The sequence below is a fragment of the Coturnix japonica genome, chromosome 2, assembly GCF_054131305.1.
Source record: "Coturnix japonica strain WE chromosome 2, WE-NBRP24, whole genome shotgun sequence".
Lineage (NCBI taxonomy): Eukaryota > Metazoa > Chordata > Aves > Galliformes > Phasianidae > Coturnix > Coturnix japonica.
The window spans coordinates 4,882,575-4,903,605 of NC_140664.1; the positions used below are offsets into that span (position 1 = coordinate 4,882,575).

At 36.8% G+C, this 21,031-nt stretch overlaps 1 protein-coding gene across 2 annotated transcripts in view; it reads left to right on the plus strand.

Annotated features, from left to right (window-relative positions):
• Positions 1 to 21,031, plus strand: part of FAM135B (family with sequence similarity 135 member B) — a 178,793-nt gene that overhangs the window by 119,529 nt on the left and 38,233 nt on the right. For both annotated transcript variants that reach the window (XM_015856404.3, XM_015856405.3), the window contains 3 exons: positions 827 to 897; positions 3,515 to 3,688; positions 11,628 to 11,754. In XM_015856404.3, coding sequence (XP_015711890.2) covers positions 827 to 897; positions 3,515 to 3,688; positions 11,628 to 11,754 — 372 coding nt within the window. The remainder of the gene's footprint in view (positions 1 to 826; positions 898 to 3,514; positions 3,689 to 11,627; positions 11,755 to 21,031) is intronic.

Below are 21,031 nucleotides of genomic sequence, written 5' to 3' on the forward strand. Positions count from 1 at the left end.
TTTTCTGGAAGACTTATTTCCAGATGTTTTCAGACAAACACAAAAGAGGAGGCACATTTTCAGAGAACAGAGCCTGGAATTTTCTTCTCACATCTCAGTGCCTGTGATTATACTACAAGAAATACTATATTAGAAGGATCTATATTTCTATATTTTACATCTTATTTTCATGAAGTACAAACAACCATTGACTGTAACTGTTCTTGCTTCCACAGGAAAAGGCACACTGCAGATGGAGTTTCAGCTTTGGAAAATGCATCTAAATGCATTTTATCTCCTTTACAAGTCCTGCTAGTCAAATTGGGTTAGATTCCTCTGACACTGTCTTTGGTGCATTTCTTGTATATTCTGCTAAGAAGGTGCTAACTTGCTTTTCCTTTGTATTTTGCAAAGAATATAGTTCAGGTGCAAATCAGTGAGAAACTTCCTTATCAATCTGTCAAACAGTGAAAAGAGTGGCTGAGAGTCTGGATGGCATCAGCTCGCTGAGAAAGTAGCTAAAAGGCAAATTATGAGAGACCACAAATTGTCATAACTGTGTGAGCCACTGATATTTGAGTCATATCGGTAAAGAACTAGAAGGTTTCATGGCCATTTATCAACCAAGAAGAAAACTGTTTTTGACATGGCAGAACTACCATGAGCAGGCAAAAGCACCTTCAACTACTTTGGTTCCCTGACTCCTTCAAGCAAAGTAGTGACTGCTATTGCATTTGTTCTGTTCTGCCATGGTGGAGGGATGCTGCTGTTGCTTAATATTTTTGCCTTTGCCTTCAGTGTTGTAAGTGCCAATTTATGAAGGCAGCCTTTCCTTTCTCTTTTGTAGGTGGAAGATGCGTTGACTGAGGCAGATTTTCAACTCAAGTTGGACTTGCATTTTACTGATAGCGAACAACAGTAAGTGCTGTTTTAAAGTTCAGTTGGTAAAGCAAGGGTTTCTTCATTTGGAAAATGGCTTTGATCAAGTGGGAGTTCTTTTGGAAAGAAGGGCTTTGAAAAGAAGGGTTTATGTTGTGCATTTGCCTTAATGTAGAAGGCTTTCCATTTTTCCTCTCTAACTAAGTGTATCTCATAGTCTTGTTCTAAAGAACAACATTTTCTTCATTTTTAAGAGTGTGTTAAATATTGCTCTATTTCTTCTTGCTATTAACATCAAAGGAAAATATCATCTCTGACCTCTGAGAGGGGCTGGAGTTGAGGAATGCATTTACCTCAGGAGTCAGACAAGTGGTTAAAGATGGATGTATGAACATGCTAAGTGCTTTTATTGTGTAGAAGCCAAGGAGGTCTCAATATTTTAGGAGGAAAGCGTGTTGATTTTGATTTCCTCCCAGAATCTTAGAGAAGCATTCATTTCTGAGACAGAGCAGTAGATATGATCCCAGAACTTATTAAACATTGCTGAATGATGGAAAAGGCTTCTGATTACTTCAGCAAGTGTGTTTCATGTGTTCATATTCATAAAACACCCTAACAAATTTTAAGGCACATGTTTCCTTTATCTTGAAACCTTATTCTCTCAGGCAGGTTGGACCATCAATCATCATCTGTGAGTGTGATGGGTTTAGGAGGGAGAAAATCAAATGTAAATGAAAGCCAGCAATAAAAAGAAATTAAACTTTCAGGTTCTTATGACTTTGTGGCTTAATACATACGTTTAGTATCTGCTATCATCTGAATGATTTATCTGTTACACTTTAAACAAAAGTGACGGTATTTATAGAAAGATATTCTGCAAATCTTACTGGAATTTCCTGGAACTAGCCATACACTACACTTAACCAACTAATTGTAAGTTTATGTAACACTGGAAAGCAATTTCCTTGTATCAGAAGCATATTTAATGCTGTAAAATAAACTTTTTTAGGAATGAATTGCAGTCTAGGAGAATGTGGTTAGGCATGATCCCAGTCTATATTTAATCCTTCTGTCTTAGACGTGATTTAGATACTGTGCTGATTGCTTACCAGAAAAGTTATTCTAGAATTGTCATAAGCAAAACTTAATTGAAAATTTTAATTTGTATTTTCTGAAAATAGAAGGACCCAATCCTTACTGTATTGTTTCTCTGTGGTTACTTCACTTGCTCCTTTTTTGACCTCCTGCAAAAAAATTTTTAAAACAGCTATCAAGAAAAATACTCCAAGTAGTGGTGTTCCCCATGGGTCAGTACTGACTCAAATCTTGTTCAGTATCTTTGTTGATGACCCAGATGAGGGACGAGAATGAACCCTCAGCAAATTTTCTGATGATACAAGGCTGGGAGGAGTAGCTGACACACCAGAAGGCTGTGCTACCATTCAGCAAAATCTAGACAGAATGGAGAGTTGGGCAGAGAGGAACATGATGAGATTCAATGAGGACAAGTGTAGTACATTCCTGGGGTGAGGATAATCACATCCATCAGCACATGTTATAATCATGCACTGTTAGAATCATGTATGTTAGAATCATGTGTGTTAAAATCAATAGTAGGGACTCACCTGCTGGAAAGCAGCTTTGAGGAGAAGGGCTGGAGTGTCCTGGCAGACAATGGGTTGGCCATGAGCCTGGAGTGAGCTATTGTGGCCAAGAAGGCCATTGGTATCCTGGGATGCATAAAGAAGAGCGTGAGAGAGTTCAAAAAATATAGGGAACTTCTAGAAGGTGGCCAGTACGTGATTTGTAATCTCTCTTTTACGAGAAAAGGATAAGAGATATGAGAGAGTACAGCCTGAAGAAGTTTTAGGGAGGATCTTATCAATACTTACAAATATCTAAAGGGCAGGAGTCAAGTGGATGGGGACAGGCTATTTCAGTGGTGCTCAGCTTCAGAACAAAGGAAAATGGGCACAAACTGAAAGTTCCATGCACAAGAGAAAAAACTTTTTTATTTTGAGAGTGACAGAACAATGGAACAGGCTGCCCATAGAGGCTGTGGACTCTCCTTCTTGTGCAGTATTCAAAAGCTGTCTGGATACTTTCCCATGTAACCTGCTATATGGAATCTGCTTCAGCAGATGAGATGGATTATGGTCTCCAGAGGTCCCTTCCAAGCCCTACAGTTCTGTGATTCTGTAATTCTATGACTATGTCCTGCTCCCTCTGACAGGTAGCCTGAGGAAAAATAGATTATTGTTACATTAAAAACTGCACTTAGTGATCTGTCCTGGCTTTGAATGTTCAAATAAGATAAGCACTCTTCTACCTGCCTGTTGCTTTTTAATAACAATTGATGAGTCCAGATCTAGTATATGGGTGGACAGCAAGGATAATCATCAAGAGATATAGGATCTGCATCACATACATTTCTCTTATGTACATCATGTTTATATTTGTTACATTTGTGGTTATACTAGGTAGAAGTATAACATAAGATACTCTTCAGTTATGTAAATCCTTTTGAAGCTGTGAATTTTGCCAGGAAGCAATAAAAATTCAGCTCAAGACATCTCCCAGTCTGCTACTTGTAGCATGTTATAGGCTGTGACAACTCAAGCTTTCACTAATCCTTGTAAACCGCCTTCTTTTCTAGGCTGAGAGATGTTCCAGCCATCCCCATGATCAGCAGCCGTACACTGTGTCTTCACTTCCACCCCCAGAGAGGTCTGCACCACCATGTTCCTGTCATGTTTGACTATTTCCACCTGTCAGTGATATCCGTCACGGTGCATGCATCACTGGTAGCACTACACCAGCCTCTGATCAGGTAAAGGACTCAAAAATGTCTCTTGAAAGACAGAAGAGATCTCTCTTCTGAATACATTTCCTTATCGTATGGAAGAAGCAAAGATAATAATTTGTTTTCAAGTTTTTTGGACTTGGGCTATAATTCTAAAGACTGGACACTAGTTTCAATCTCTGACATAAGCACCTTCCCTTGGTAAGACACTCAGGATCTGACCAAAAAGTAGCAAAGTCTGCAGCAATTTTGGAGACTCAATCTCTTTATTCTCCACCTATAGCACAACTGAAATTTCTCTTCTTCTCTTTGTCTGTCTTTTCTCTTTAGTCCAAAAGTGCCTCAGAACATTAACATTTTCTTTTTTATTATTATTATTATTATTATTTTGAACTTGCTTTGTAAAGCATTTAGGACAGTAGGACTCTTATCTCATCTCTGGTCTCTGGGCATTAGCATAATTCATAAAAAGGGTGGAAGGAGGTATGCATGAATCAATACTTGATAAGCTGATAAGTTGAAGTTTTACCTTGCAGCATCATCTGATTTGATCATGCAGCAGTGTAACACTAGATGGCACGGTGTGATTTGTGTTATCTGATTCATAATGACGAGAAAATAGATCAGACTGGAGGTCAATATCCTTTACTATTTAGAGCAGGTGAGGAGAAGTAAATGTCTTTAAGGCAATTTACTTTCTGTCCAGTCTGGTCATCACAGGAGATAAGAGTGCTGAGAAGAAGAGAGCTCTTTGGGTTCTGGAACAAAATGCAGTGCTCATCACAGTTCAACTTTTTCATTCTTGCAGAGCTTTGCTGTGTGTTTGTGCAATGTCTATTGGGTTTGTCAAAGGCTGTGTAGTAACCACTGTGTCAGAAAGTCCTCTAGACTTTCTTTTTTTTCTCAGCTTTCCTGTTTTTGAATTAAAATTACTTTTCTTGTGTTCTTCATTGGCGTAAACACATGGCATGTACCTGGTGCCATACAATGAATTAAGATTGTGAGAGGCTGAGCTGTCACAGCAATGTGAGTTACATTAACACATTGAACCAACAGATCTGTCATTTCTTCCTCCACTGAGGTTCAGGTAACTGCCATTATTTCCTCACTGTTACCTGTAGATATTTAAAACAGTGAATTAAATTGTATCAGACTACTGCTAACCAGATAATTTTGCTCAGATAATTTATCCATTGTTCTACTATACAAAAGAATGGAAGAGCCATAGTTATCAGGCTTTAATTACTGTTTTCAATGCTTTGTTATCCTCTAATGAATGGGACTACAGAGAGCTGTAACTGCTATTAGGTTCTACAGTCAGATTATTATAGCTTTTAGAATATAATTTTGTGGACATTTATGATATACACAATATTTTTACTAAATGTAATGGAATGAAGGTTTTGACAACACAATATAGAGTTTTGTTTTCTTAAGCCAGTAAATTTGCTTTAAAGTGTGGTACCAAGGATTTGTCTTATTTTCGATAAATATTCAAAGTGCAAAGAGTTCTTATATCATGCATTCTCTAAATATAAATCAGGGTGAAGTCAACAGTATAAAAGAAATGTCAGCATGAAACATTTTGAAATAAAACCAATCCAATAAGACTTATTTTCTCTTCTCCCAGCTCAAAGCTTACTAGCTTAACACTTGTTATGGGAGCTTAATGAGACCATGGAACAACAGGTTTAATTTTAAAAGCACATTTTCATTTGCAGTGTAACAGAAACAACCTGAATGATTGGAAAGTCTTTTTTTTTTTTTTTTTTTTTTTTTGTCACATTATAGTCAAAATAAAATTGTTATATCGCTTGGGAAAAATATAAATGCTGCATTTTACTATGTTAAACTGTTCTATTATAATATTTTGTACATATGTACACTTTATTTCTACACATATCTGTACTCTTATATCTATGACAAGGATTCTAGTTAGACATGCCCTGAAAAAACCCTCACATACTACATGAAATTGAAATTTACTTTCGTTTTGAAGTTATCCTGGAAAACAACTTTGCCTGAAATAGCTATCTGCTCACATACTCCCTATGGGCTCAGCTTTTCATATTTTGTTAGATCTGTTGGCTAATTAGATACTCTTCTCCAAATCCTTCCCAGATGCCTATATTTGAATAGTAGAGAAAGCAGTAGGATTGATTCTGGTCTTTCCCTGCTGAGTAATGCTCACCATCAAAAAGTTCCTGCAGGTCAAACCTGCAGAAGAAAGATGAGCAAGTCCAGTTTTGAACTCCAGTTTTCTACTTAGTCGTTCATTCATACCAGTTGCACTTCTGGCCTCAGTTAATGACTTTTCCTTTATCTCCCTCTGGCTTCACAACTGGTCCAGTTCATAAGCAGAATGAGCAACTAGCAGCCCAACATCAGTAGTTAGAAAAGGTGCTCTGATCCAGTTTAGCCCAGGCCTTGATATTTCTTCTTTCCCCATTGGGGCACATCCATTTCTATGTTATGCAGGTTAGTAAGTCTTAGGCATGCTTCATGCTCAGTTTCTTTCTTAAGTTGGACTCTTTTAGGACACACACAGAAAGAAACATGGTTATGTGCTTCATTAATTCCAATGACCTTTGGACCACTCCTTCCCAAGAGGAGTAGGCTTACTCTGCTGTTTGTTAGAAAAAATACAGTTTGTGAATAAACTCTCAAACAAGCATCAACATTCTGTAAGTGCTGAAACCAAGATCAGTATGCTGATATTTTAGTGCCCCGAGTTTGCTGCTGAGGGAATAAGAAGCAGAACCAAAGGAACTCTGGGTATTTAAAGGTTTCAGCCCTGACCTTATTCAACCCAGCTATACTGCAGTGATGAATCAGGACAGCCCTGGCCATCCTTGAGTATTTTATCTTACCAAAATCCTTTTATGCCTAGACATTCTGTGTTCCTCCAAACTACCACCAGTGACATATCTGCGTGATGTACACACTATATACTATGTCTTCCTGTGCACATGGAATCTGGGTGCTGGGTCAGTTTTCCTACAATCCTGAGTGTAGCTGGCTCCTACTTATGGGCAGCTTATGTCTGAAACTGCCACAGAATTAATCCTGGGTAGCAAAGGTAATGACTTAATTTTCCTCTCCCTCATTTGCAACTGATGTAATCGGTAGAAAGAAAATTGTGTATTTATGTGGGAAAGAAATATTCCTTCCAGAAAATATTTATTTAAAAAAAAAAAAAAAAAAAAAAAAAAAAGCTCTGTTTTGATATTCTATTCTCCTGACCTACAAGCCAAGAAATCACATAAGGAAATAACTATTTATGAGTCAAACTCTAATTAAAAACAAACAAACAAACATTAATAATTGTTACCAGCTGACTTTGTCTGATTTCAAATTTTATAGGAAGACAAGCTATGTTCAGGGCAACTTAATATTTTCCAGCAATTAGAATCACTGCAGACTGCAATCTGGATTCCACCCTGGCTCTGTCTGGGATCTAGGGAGAACTTTGTTTTCTGTTAGGAAATTCTATTTTAATAATTCTTAAGAGTCTTCTTAATCAAGAAGCTGAAAGCATTTTGCAGTCACTCATTAGAACTTTAGTGAAAATCCTTGTGTAAGAGGAAGTCTAGGGGAACACAACTTGTAAATATCCACCTATTATTCTAAAAAGCAATTACAATAGTAATTTGTTGAGAACTATATTAATGTTTTGAGCTAAGATCAGCTGCACTGCGTGTTTTCCTATCTGTGGGAGGAAGAAAGAAGTTTCTGGTCAAATGCCAAGAGGTGCTGCCAGTGGAGAGTGTAAGAGTTTGGTTCTGAGGTCTGTTATACTTGGGTATATCTTTATCTTTCTGGATATAACATTTTTCAGTTTTGAAATCAATACTAGTTTGTTTATAAGGGAATGAGGGAAAAAGGTGGAGCAACTTCTATATAGAATCTGCCTAAATAGGAAACAAGTTCCCATCCTGAACTTCCATTATGGTACAGTCACAAGACTTATTTCTTGTAATTGGAAACGTGAAGGTTTTGTTGTTGTTTGATTTGTTTTGTATTACTTTCCATTTTTCTAGTTTTACCTTTTCATATAATGCACGATCATTTTTTGCAAATAAGATTTGGAATCTTATCTGTTATCATTTCCCCCCAATTCTAATGTAACTTACATTTTGCTTACCGAAGAAAAAAGATTTTCATCTTGAAAAATGTGAATTAAAAATTTTAAATTTTTCTATCAGCTTAATAGAGGAAGGAATATTTTATTTTATTTTATTAATATATCCTCCAGCATTTATTCTGACTTACTTCAATAACAGATCTGAATTAATATTTATCAATGACAATCTATTTCTTGTGGTAGGGAAGTGTTATCTCATTTATATGTTAAATACTGGTCCAGCAAAGATAAAAACTAAGGAATGACTACTTAAGACATTGTGCAGTACAAGAACTAGAAGGTGCCACATTCAATACTGCAACAGCAGGTTGAAAATGAACAGAAAGTCTAGCACATACTACAGGATGCAGTTATTTCCACAATATTCTGTACAGACTAAAAGTATAAATCAGAAAGACATGGACTCAAAGTTGTGTAAAATAACCACGACTGCAGACATAATTGCATAAACATAACCTCAGAGTCAGAAAGTTCTTGAATTTTGGCTGCTAGTAGCCTACAGGTCTCATTATGTAAAAATCTCAGCTTTTCAAGGAGAGTTTATTACTGCACATGGCCGTAGATGGCTGCTGTAGCGACTGTGAGACTCTTTGGATGCATGAAGACTCTCAGGATTGAAACCATGAGAAGAACAATTCAACAACAGCCAGTATAAATTGTTTATTTCACTGAAAATAGTAGTAATTCTGCACACATTCTCTGGCAAGCATGTCTGAACTATTTTCTCTTTTTTATCTTCTCTATGAATAAAAACTAATGTTAGCATACAGGATGGGGTGCTAAATGTTGGTGTTAGAACAATTCTGCTAAACAGATACTTCAGAAGGGCACATAAATAACCAAGGCTTGAGATTTATACAGATGGGCATAATGGGAAAAAATAAATAAATTCAGAAAACAGAATTTGATGTCTCAAATGAACCAGATATTGCTATGAGATATGGTCTAGTGGCTTGTGGTAGCAGTGGTAATGGGAGGATGGTTGGACCAGATGATCTCATAGGTCCTTTCCAACCTTGTGATTCCATGATGCTATGATTTCATAAGCCAAAATGTCATTCTAGGTTCGTGCAAAACCTTTTTTTTCAGTTCAAAACTCCATTTTGGGGACCAAAAAATGTAAGTTACATCTTCCTCAGGAGGGGAGCAGAGGGACAGCACTGAACTCTGCTCTCTGATGACAACAGCAGTACTTGAGGAAACAACATAGAGCTGTGTCAGGGGAGGATCTGGTGGGGGTTAGGGAAAGGTTCTTCATCTGAGGATGGTGGGCATGGAACAGGCAGTGCAGCTGATGGAGTTCAAGGAGTGTTTGAACAGTGCTGTCAGATACAGTGTTTGATTTTGAATGCTCCTGTGCAGAGCTAGAAACTGGACTTGATAATCCTCGTGGATCCCTTCCAACTCAGAATATTCTGTCAATGTCTGCTTCTATAATCACAGAATTATGTGCTTCAGAAGGCATTAGGGGAACCTCAGCAATCTGTAAGACACCCAGTTAAACTTTGCTTCAACAGACAGATGACATTTTGGCAGGTTTCCTGAAAAAGGTTTCTGTTTTACAGTGCTATGTGAAGTCAATTTCCATAAAACCAGCAGATTAAAATCCCTTCTCAGCTGTAAATGCAAAAGTTAAATAAAAAAGCATTAAAAAGTGCTTTTCTCTCCCTTAAAACCTTTGAAAGCTTTGCTAATATTCAAATGAGTATTTGGTGGGTAGGCGACATTTATTTAAGCTTGTCTCTGTTACCACAGCAATCATTTTTTATTTCTGCTTCTTGAGCCTTTCCAACAGACCAGAGCAGACATCACCATCCAATAACAGCTGAAATTATTCAGAGCACCGTTTATCTTTTGGCTCTTTGTAATTGCTTTATTTTATTTATTTGCATCTTAAATGTAAGGAAAGACTTCCTGCTGCTTAGAAGCAGCAAGCTAGCAATTTGTTGGATCGTGTCAATTAATAAGCATTAACGAGGCCAGATATACGCAAAGACTTCTTTCTACACCATCCTCCCCCTCATGTAACATTCTTTTTGCTAGTGTATGACTACTGTGGGATATACAAAAATCAGCAGTTTAGGATTAGAGGGGAAGTAGGAATTTGTGATTAACCTAAATTTTTTGTTTTCCTGATTTTACTTGAAATTTGTTTTCTGTTGTTGCACATTACTGTGTTTTCTTGCACATCAGAACCTCATCTATTATTTGGTTGATAACAAGTATTTCTACTCCAATCTTTTGTCTTATCTTAATAGCATAAACACCTTCTCCTTGCCAGTAATGGTGATAGGATAAGAGGCTTTAAGTTGTGCCAGGGGAGGTTCATGTTGTGTATTAGGAAATATTTCTTCTCAGAAAGAGTGGTGAGGCATTGGAACAGGCTACCCAGGGAGGTGGAGCATTCACCATCCCTTGAGGTGTTCAAGAAAGGGATAGATGTGACACTGAGAGATGTAGTGGACATGATGGGGATGAGTTGATGGTTGGATTAGATGACCTTCAAGATCCTTTTCAACCTTAATGATTCTATGATTCTATGATTCTTTCATTTGTCCTGTGTTTCTGTCATGCAGCCAGCACTCAAGCCTATCCTTAAAAACTGAATAAAGTGTGGAGATACATGAATTATGGCTGATCTGAACCGACATAGCCTTATGATAAACACTGAATATGGGGGAATATGCTCAAATTTGAATGTTTTGACAGAGTGGATGGCTTTGCCCTTTTGCCTTTGTTTCTTTCAGTTTATAGTTGGAAAATGTTTTTTGTGCTATCCCTCACAGGAGGTAATTTGGGATACCATTTGATGGTGAATGGTGATCTTTGTCTGAAAGGTGTAGCACAAGCTTGGTGACATGACACCTGCACTGAATATGAACAGCAAATATGATGTAATTTTTTTCTTCTTGCAATAAATTATTTCAATTCCACCTTTACCTGTGTGCTTTTTAAGATTACTTGTGGTTTCTTGCATTAGTATTTAGACTCAGATATTTTTTTTCCCCTCAATGCATTCTCCACGAGTAGCCTGATTTCTCTCCAAATCTTGATGTAGTTTATGTACAGCACATACTAGCAGTGTTTATCTCACCTAATTTTAGTTGTTTATGAGGCAGTAATCCTTACCTCTCTTTATAGTCCACAATAACAATTAAGTGCTTTGGAATTAAGTTCATCTGACCTCTTTGATAGGACCAATTCAGAAAGAGATGACTCACACCCTGGATATGTCCATTCCTCTCCAGTCTACATCATTAGTGGAGATGAAGACATTTGGTCAGATAAATCCAGAGTATGTTCCCCTGTTATGCATCAGGACTCCAGTGCATACAGTGCTGAACTCCAGACATGACTTTTCATTATTAAGAAATTCATCCTATAAGACAGGAATCATACACAATTTAAACAAGAAGAGTGATATGATTAACACCAGAAAAATGCCTCATGAATCAAGATGCAAGCTGATGAACTGAATTTATGTCGATAAACGAAAAGATTGTCCTGTTGAGATGTAAGGCTAGAAAAGGACATGTAAGAGAGCAGACGCAGGACTGAAAGAAAAATAACTTCCAAACCAGTGGACTGAATGCCAAGGAAGAAATCCCCACTCACAAAGTTTTATCTAGTGCATATTGAACAGTGTTCATTTCTAAGGGAAACATGGTGTATGGACTTATGACATCGACTTGAAATAAATAGCCAAATAAAGAAATACTGCAAGTATTTTCTTCTTGAGTGAGGAAATGTTTCTTTAACAAAACTACTCTGATTATTTTATTTATTTATTTATTTATTTATTTATTTATTTATTTCATTTAGTTTTGCTCGTCCAGGGAAAGGTTCATGGCTTGGCAAAGGCAACTTGGATACAGGACCAGACCAATCCAGTATGTCCTTAGAAAATCTTGTGTTTGGAGCTGGCTACTGCAAACCCACTTCATCAGAGGTAAGAAGGATGGACAATAATAGTTCTATTTAGTCACACAAAATGTTCATGTTGTATTGAAAATAATGTTCTTGTTTATGTCACTAGTATAGGGAGTTCTTTTGAAGAATCTTTCGTTTCTCTGTGAACTACCTGGCATTTGCATTCACAGCTACTGGGTGTTCTGACCACTCTCAGAAAAGTTCAGGAAGTATGGATATTCCCCTGATTACCAATTAACTTTCAGGGTTGTATTCACTTGACCAGATGTCTGCTTTAGGGTGAAATTAATTATTCAGTAAAAGATCCTTGTTTTCAGATCTTATATTTACCAACCAGAGGCCTTGAGTAATTACTAACAATGTTCTGATTAGCAGTAGGGCAAAGCTGGTGGCAAGAAGGAAGTTGGAAGGGCTAGTGTCTGAAACACTGAGGAATGAGTACTGTGTGTGTGTTGTTGAAGGGGTGTTATGTACCTTGCATTACTCAAGGCAGGTTCCATAGTTAGTGCATGCCTTTGATCTTGCTATTCACTGTAGATGATGGACAGAGATTGTTGTGCAGCTTTTAGAACAGTTGTCTATTTGAAATAATAACTGGATTTTGTTTGTTTGTTTGTCAGGAAAGTGCTAGCTTTGCAGTGTTTTGCTTGCTTGCTTGCTTGTTTTTGTCAAAAATATTTTGTCAGATCTAGAGCCTCAGCCTAGAACACTGGCATCATCTCATTGTTAGGAAACCTAAATTCAGGGGTTCTGATTAAAATGTTGCCCTCAGCTTCCCTCAAACTTTCTGTCAAAAGTATTCTCTTCTACCTAAGTATTAATAATATACTAACCTCATGCAGTTGGTGCAGGAGAACTGTCAGGGAATTAATAGAAACTGAGAGAATATTTGGCCTGAAGCTGTTGTTGGAGCTGTTGGGTTACTGTATGCTGCTGGCAAACAAATTGACCTCTGCTTCTCTAGTAGAGAGTCCCAAAATATAAATTTATATAACTGTTTATCTTTAAAAACTAATCCCTGTATGTCTCTACATCAGAAGAGAGAGGCTTATTTGGAGAATGGTTCCTACTTTTCATTATCCTCTGGACAAATCTCTGTTTTAAGAAGATAAATGTAAAGACTAACCCCCAGCCCCTATTTTTCATTTTCTGCAGATAAATCTCTGTTGTTGATTAGGAAACTTTATTTCCTTACCAAATATTTGCCTCAGGTGCAAATACCTTTTTCTATCCACTTTGATTGACTAATCTTCTTTGATTACAGACCTTTTTTTTTGTAATTATTCTCCTAGCAGATGACCTATCAAGTACTCTATCATGAATAGTCTTTAGCTCTCTGCTAAGCTGCAGGTTGTCTGAGCATCAAACTGATCAATTAGAAATATAATGTTGCACACTGCATCTCTGCATGGCCAGGTGTGCATTTGCTTAGCTTGAGGAACCTATATAAGTCATGATATCTGTTCTTGATCTGAACATTTTAACTTAATAGACTGTGATAGCCTATGACTATGGATTTTGCATATGCTATACATGATTTATGATAATAAGTGAAGATTACTTCTCCTAGCGCAATATAAAAAGTACAAATTATGAGGTAGGAAAGGAACTACTCTGATAAGGTAAGCCTGACACCAACTGAGGGCCTTATGACTGTTTTATGTTGAAGCTCATATCAAGCCATAGCTAATTAAAGAATGAGGAGTAATATTTTTTGCAGTGCTGCAGTGCTTTATACTGAATTGCATTTATATCCCTTTAAAAGTTTATAGATTCTCTTCAAGGCTGTTGGAGTGCATGTATAAAAGATAACTTCATCTGGACTATAGATGTGTCCAGCATCCAGGAGTTATGCAGCAACTGTCAGTGGTCATGAGAACAGATCCTTATTAGAGAAAAACCTGAGCTGAGTTTTCTGTACCTTTTTATGTATTCTTGGTTGGACACTGTCTGGTGTCCAAGTCAGTAATTCTTAGATACCTAAGTTCAAGATCTACCAGTACATTTTTTTCTTTAGTTGTAAAATGCTATGGTTTGATACAACCAGTTGAAGTCTATGCTATAACAATTAGCATATCTTGTCTTCTAAGAGAAATAAGCACTTTACTGAGCAGCAGGGCATGGAAAAATCCCTGCTGTTATGAATGGTAAGGAGGCTTCAGATAATTCTTTTTTATGGCCTATAATGCAGGAAAATGTGGTATTTTTTATTCATTTATTTATTTTTTATATACCAGTTTTCATGTTTTGTTTTGTTTTGTTTTCATCTCCATAATCAGTTCTGCTGATTATATGCATTTCTGTGTTGTCCTTGATCTGAGAAGTCTCTGGTTCTATGACCTTAGGAGGCACCTGCTGGCCAACTGCTTTCTCTCTGATGCTGACTGTAGACAACTCAGTCTGCTAGTTCAGTTCTCTGACATGCTGTGAACAATGGGGATTTTCCAGTGTTTGAGGTCTATCTCCTGTCAGTAAACAAAAAAGAGCTTTCCTCTCTACCATCTGCAGCACAATTAATATTCAGGAATACCTCCATGTGAGTGGTAGTTTGTAATAGGTAGGAGTTTTAAATCATTTTTATTGCACACTCTTCCTCAAGACCAGGAGCTGTATAGTTTAAAACCTCGGCAAGTGGGTACTTCAGTATCTCTGAAGATCTTATTAACTCAATAATGTATCCAATTTCATAAGCTTCATAAATTCTCTACTATTGCAAAGCAGACTTGCTCACAAAAGTCAGTTTTCTCCTCATTAGTGTTATCATACTCAGTAGATGACTAGAGTTATGGTTCAGACAAGATACGAACATTGAGCTCCAGTGTCTGGATTTATATTAGTGCTGAGCTCTGAGAAAAGCTTGAATTGTTCTAAAAATCTGATGTCATGCCACCAAGCACCTCCCGAATATGAAGTAGATGGTTCTTATCTTGATATATCAACTCTAGGTCATACAAGCAGTTTTACCTTTCTGTTCCTCATGAAACTCAATTTTACTAAATTTGCTTTTCTTTAATAACAGTACACATTACTAGCTTCATTTCCAAAGAAAATTCATATCTATCATCAGCTCCTCTCACCATTTACAGTGTTAAACTTCTGCATTCGCACTGCTGAGTTGATAGATCCTGAAGGCTCCTTGTTCTGTACTTCTGGCTTATACACATGGAGGTTAATTAAATGCCAGCAGCTCTGGACTGTATCTGTGTAATTTCCCTCGCTCTCCACAAGTGACTTCTGAACACCACTGAGTGTATCCTCCTCTCTCAGCTCAGCAGAAAAGTTATAATAGTTTAAGTTATAATAATTGAACCTGTCTAAGCCCTGGTGTGTTTTTATGTTGTTGTCGTTGTTTTAAGATTTCCACTCTTGTCCTACGCAGGAAACAGGGATCTGAACTTCCTCCATCCCTTTGTCCATATCTCTCTAATATTTTCTCTCTACCTGTACACAGGGAGTTTCTTCAACCATGACAAAGTGATTTTGTTTTATTTCTGTACAACGTTTTTCCTTTCAAGAACAGTTATGACACCAAAGCTATTTCTTGTTGATTAGTGCCCTTTGCTGTTAGATAAATATGAAATAATATGTTTTTCTGGCAAAAAAATCAGCAGAGGATAATCTGCAAAATAAGAAAATATGTTATTACTTTCTAAGAATCTCTTCAATTTATAAACTATGCTTAGATGGTATATACATATCAGTGGGGATTAACAATATTCAAAAAGACTTGGGAGGTCTTGTGGCATAAAGCAGATCCATGAACTGTGGGTGGCTGGTTTCTCTAAGGACATTTCAATTCCCAGTGGTGACTGGTAAATTGTTTCTTCCCACGTTTAAGGTGTTGTTTTGGATGTTTGGATGTTGTTTGAATGTCTCAGAACACCACACAGACTCATGCTTTCATGTGATCTGAGCAGCCATAAAAACCAGACAGGGAAAAATATCTGCAGGTCCTACACCTACAAAAGAATAAAAATAAATTTTTCCTTGCAGATCTGAAAATTATCTGGACGAAAAACTGAAAACTAAATTGGCACTCACACAGTTTTCTACCTTACCACCACACACCTCTTCCATATTCACTGCTATCAGGATGTTTTTATGACTTTGTAATATTGTGCATCACATGCCTGCTGTGTTATAATCAAGACATAATGCAGGTTATTAATAAGCTGTACTCACAGTAATCTTATTTTCATTTGGCTAGCAGTTGTACTGCAGATAAGTTGACTTGTAGGTAATCAAACTGATTAATCAGATGATTTCCCACTAATGAGGCATCAATGGCTGATGAGAAGTGTTCCTCTTCTACCTAGCATTGATGTAGCTATCCCAGAAGAATTAAAGTTTATGTCTGGATTAATACAAGAACTGGGAGTGTCATTTATATAAAATTACAGAATTATTTCCCACGGACAATTTGCTAATACTTTCTTCTTCCTAGCAATATATGAAAAAAATGAGGTTATTTCAGTATAATACCTGAAACAAAACACCAAACCCCATGCTTTTATGTTACATGGAAGTTGCAGTTTGTTCTTACGTTTTTCTACTTAGTGCTATTAAGCTACTACATGTCATTTTTTTCAGATCAAGGCAGGTTATCATCAGAGAATAACCCACATGATATCCATCATGGGAATTGCAGTGTGTCCTGAAAGCTCAGCTTATTTTCAGGAAGAGGAATACATATATTTTACTTTCCATTCCTTCTATGCATAGGAACTATATTCTAGATCTTCCTTTTACATATCTTTGTATTTTTTTTCTGCTTAGCAACCATCTTTCTAGCTTGTTTTGCTTGCTACTTTTCTCAGGGCAGCATGAAATGATGTGATATAAGAAAGACATAGAAAGGAAAAAAGAGAAGGAAGAAAATGGAAGGAAAGAGACATCTCTCATGCTTCAGCATCCATTTTTAATGGGCAGTGATAAAGGATTAGGACTCTTTCAGTGTCTTTCTTATGCAAATTGGGATTAGTTGTGATTGGGACTCCAGCAGACATCCAGTACATAATTTTTCTAATATAAAAAGAACTGGTATACTGTTCTTTGTAAGGTATAATGACAAGTATCTTTAATCAGTGTGCTCAGGGCACCATTTGTGATAATCACTGATGAAGTCTTTAATCTTTAGTTGCCTGAAGATAAATGGCTCATATTTAAAAAGTACTGTAAATGATTTCATAGTTCTAGCAGAAAACATGCTAACTAATAATCTGATGATAACTGGTTTCTTTAATCATTGACATATTTCTTTTTTATGGTTCTTAGTTTTTGACCTGACCTATGCAGTGTACAGCAAAGCAATGATCTGCATTTTGAGTTAAAAACTGGGAATAAATTGGCATTAGGTGTAAAATGTGTTAAAAAAATTTAACAATATTCTCATTTTGGTTTCACTGTCATGAAATAATCTGAAGATTCCTGAAAATCTTTAGTTTTGTGATGGAGTCTTCTGGAGTCTCCTTAGGAACTGCTTATATTTGGTTCATTTCTGAAAATGAATGGAATTTTCATAGAAGTTCCAATTTTCATACTTTCATTTCTTACAGTTTTTTCTACAATATGTATGTGTTGTAAAAAAGTCAAAATGCTACAATCTGTTTACAAATATCCCTGTTTCTCTACATGTGTCTGTGAAAGTCAATCACACCTTGACTTGTGCAACTGAAATTATTATTTATACAACTAATTTAGGGTGATTGTGCAAAAAGCAATAAGTCATACTCCTCACATAGAATTTCCTTCTCTTTTGTAGCTATCATTACAGTTATGTCCTGATTCAATTAATTGTCTAACATCACCATAATTTCTTATTTTGGGGCTGAAATCCACTGACATGGCTTGTACTGTTATTTATTTGACTGATATTTTTGCAGTTAAAACTTTCCCTTTCTAGAGATTGCAGAATTGATTTTTGAGGAAGCTTATAGAAGAGGGATTGGAACAGATATTTCTTTCTTTCTGTCGTTAAATGGAGTGCAGAAGCAGCAGAAAAATCCTTTCTACTCTTCACTTTGGGATGTGGACTTGGTTGCTCACTTCCTTTGGTCGAGCACTCTATGATTCAATTTTTCTTTCTTCTCAATATTTTTCCCAGTGGTTCTTTGTTGAAGAATTATCTTCATGTGCCCTAAAGAACACTGCAATAATTCCCACTGACTGATGGTGAGAGAGTTCTTGAAAGGAGACTGAATCAAGTCTCATAGATTCTGAGGTGATGGCATTTCCAACAGTAACACAGATGCCAACAGTAGCACAGCTGAGATCTATCATCTGGAGGGAAACTCTTTGCTGTTGGCAAGAGTTTAGACAGCAGCTCAGGGACTGGGGAATGAGAAGAGAGATTCTCTCTTTTTCCAACCACATTGTTATATTTTGTGGAAACAAATCTTCAAGTGACAACAAAAGCTTGTACCGCTGTTCAAAGCCAGCATGCCAGTCATAATGACCTACAAATTGTTGCACAGCAAATATGAATTATAAGTTCTGGTGCAGTGCTTGAGAGGACTTAGAAATGCAGTCCCCACAGCATCAGCTTATGTCCAGGAACTGTTTCTGCTCCAATATCTTACAAATTATCTGACAAGTTTCAATAATCTGACTAACGGAAAGAAATGGACTGAGTGAAAAGAGATGGGTCAGTGATTCACAAGTCTTTCCAGTAATAGCCGTTGTCAAAGTTTTAGTCAAATAGTGTTTTTAGAGCTTCATGGACAAAATAAGAAAAAATCTAGAAGTGCTTTAATACAAGAATGAAATCCCACAAAGTTGGCTGTATTTAACCCTATGTTTACTGAACATACTGGAGTGTTTTTATAGATGGCAAAAAAAATAAAACAGTTACTGGGTAGAATTAGGTAATGCTTCAAGCAAGGAAGGGCAAAGAAGTTGGAGAAAAAGACCTGAAATCAGAACTGCTCTATTTGCAACCCATCCCACTTAGCTTAGTGTCGAGTTCAATTTCTTTTTCCAAGCCTGTGTGAATCAAAGTGGCTTTAGAGAAAGCCTTTATTACTTAATTGCACTAAATGGTCTGATGACAAATGCTAGTTGAGTTGAATACAGCTAATAGGTACATTTCAAAATGTGCCTTGGACACTTGTGTTCTTCCTACTTAATGTTCCTGATATCTGGAAAGAAATTCTTCAGCCAGTAAATCTGTTACTACTTTAGTCACAATTACCATTGTGGCTGCAACGATTGCATTTCAGATGTCTGATCTCCACAATGGCACCTGTGTATGCCAATCTCAATACCACTTATTTATTTTGTAAATGCTAAGTCCGTAATTCAGCAGGAGGGTTTTCAAGAGGCATCAGAATTAGCATCAAGCGAAGAATTCTTATTCTTTGCTTGAATTCTACTACTTCCTTTAGTAGACTTACAACAAAAATTTTTCAACTTCTGACTAAGAATTGGCTTGAAATGAGCTGAAAATGGAAGTTGCTTTGTCACTGTGGACACTAGATTTGGGACACTGGGATGAAGAGGGATAAGCAGAATGCAGACAACAGGAAAATGAAAAGTGTAACAGTGCAATATATCATTGCAGCAACTAATCCATAGCTTCAGGTCTTTGCGTTACTGAGATATGTGCGTGAGTTCATTCACGCAGTGGGACATAAGAGTATCCAAGTGTGAATCTAGGTCTAGAGGTATTTCTAGGGTAAGCTCAATATGTATACTATGCATATAAACTTACAGTACTTCTATGACAGGCACAAACCTTCTTTCCAAACTTTCAGTGAAAAAGAGAAGGCCACATGGTAAGTGGAGACATGATCTGCCTGTTCTCTGATGTCCCAAATGAAAAATCAGGACCATCTCACAGACTGTGTTACGTCTTGCAGCAGTCTGCGTGTACCAGCAGTCTGCATTGGAGTCAGATCTACCTGACATTGCCAGACATTTGCCTGAGGCAAGAGTGAAAGCCTAAAGGGGACAGAGGGGTTCCTTCAAAGCAGTGCTGAGTATTGTTCCTGCTCTGCATATTGTGTCTTTCTTGTAAACAAATACGGTTTGACTCTCCATAACTGTCAGCCAGTCCCCCCTTTCTCTTCTACTAAACTGACTGGAAGTATTTCATTTAAACATAAAATGATGGCCTGAAGAACAAACAGTAAGAGACTCATGGCTCATGAAATTTGATTGCCTTTGATGGCAAATGACTTCAGGGATGGAATATGTTCTATGCATAATATAGGAGATATGTACTGGCCTCGGAAAATAAACCTGTGAAAATACAATACTTATGCAAATTTATACAGCTCCAGTTATTAAAAAATCCCTGTTTTGTTGCAGTAAATTATGGCAAATTGATATAATTGTCTTTAAGTAACATACTCAGGAAGGCTTCTGTTACTTTTACTTCAGTGATAATGTAGAAATTGTGGATTTCTGAAGTGATAAAAAAGGGCTGTATGTTGTTTTATAATTACATTTGCAATTTGATGTATGTGTACATGCATGTAAAAGAGTTATAAATGATTCATTGCCTGAATATATCAGAAGTAAAGACTTCAAGAATGCAGAATAATCACAGACAGCATTAAGCACCGAGTTGTTTCTTGCCTTAGAAACCACATACCCCAACTGTCAAAGAAAACAGATCAGCCATACAACACATAGTCTGGAGTGGAGCATTTCTTGAATAGACTGTTTGCAAGAAAGAAAAGGTTAGTAACCAGGACCACTAACAATTCTTTCATTGTGTGATTGGTTGAAATAAAGTGTCACTCCAGAAAGTACAGGTTCTGAAACATTGCTGTGAGAGAAATCCAATAGACCTCATTTGGTCTCTTGGAAAACTTGAATTATGTGAGTGATGGAACTCTCTGAGCCACATAATTATCTTCAGCAATATAGATGAGAAAGGAATGGAAACTGATTTACAGCAAACTTTGGAGCAGTATTTTGCAAAAAGCTTCTGTTTATTGTTTTCTTTATATAACGTTGGACAAAATTCATTTTAGCTGAAAAAAATAACTAATAAAGTGATTATTTTATTCCTCCAATTGTATAGACCATAAGAAATTCAGAATAACATGTTGCTGGAAGGTGTTTCTTTGAGCTTAGTAGAATTTTCTACAATTGAGAGAAGTGACAGTGCTGTCAGTTCCTACAGGCAATCTGTGGAAAGCATGGACACTGTGAAGGGTGCAGCATGAACCAGTATTTGGGTGTTTCGAGACTGCCTAAAGGCATGCAGTTTCAGAAATTATCAAGGCTTAGATTTGGGATTTCTTTTCTTGTCTTACGACTCTTTTGTCTGTAATACTTGACTACAACTG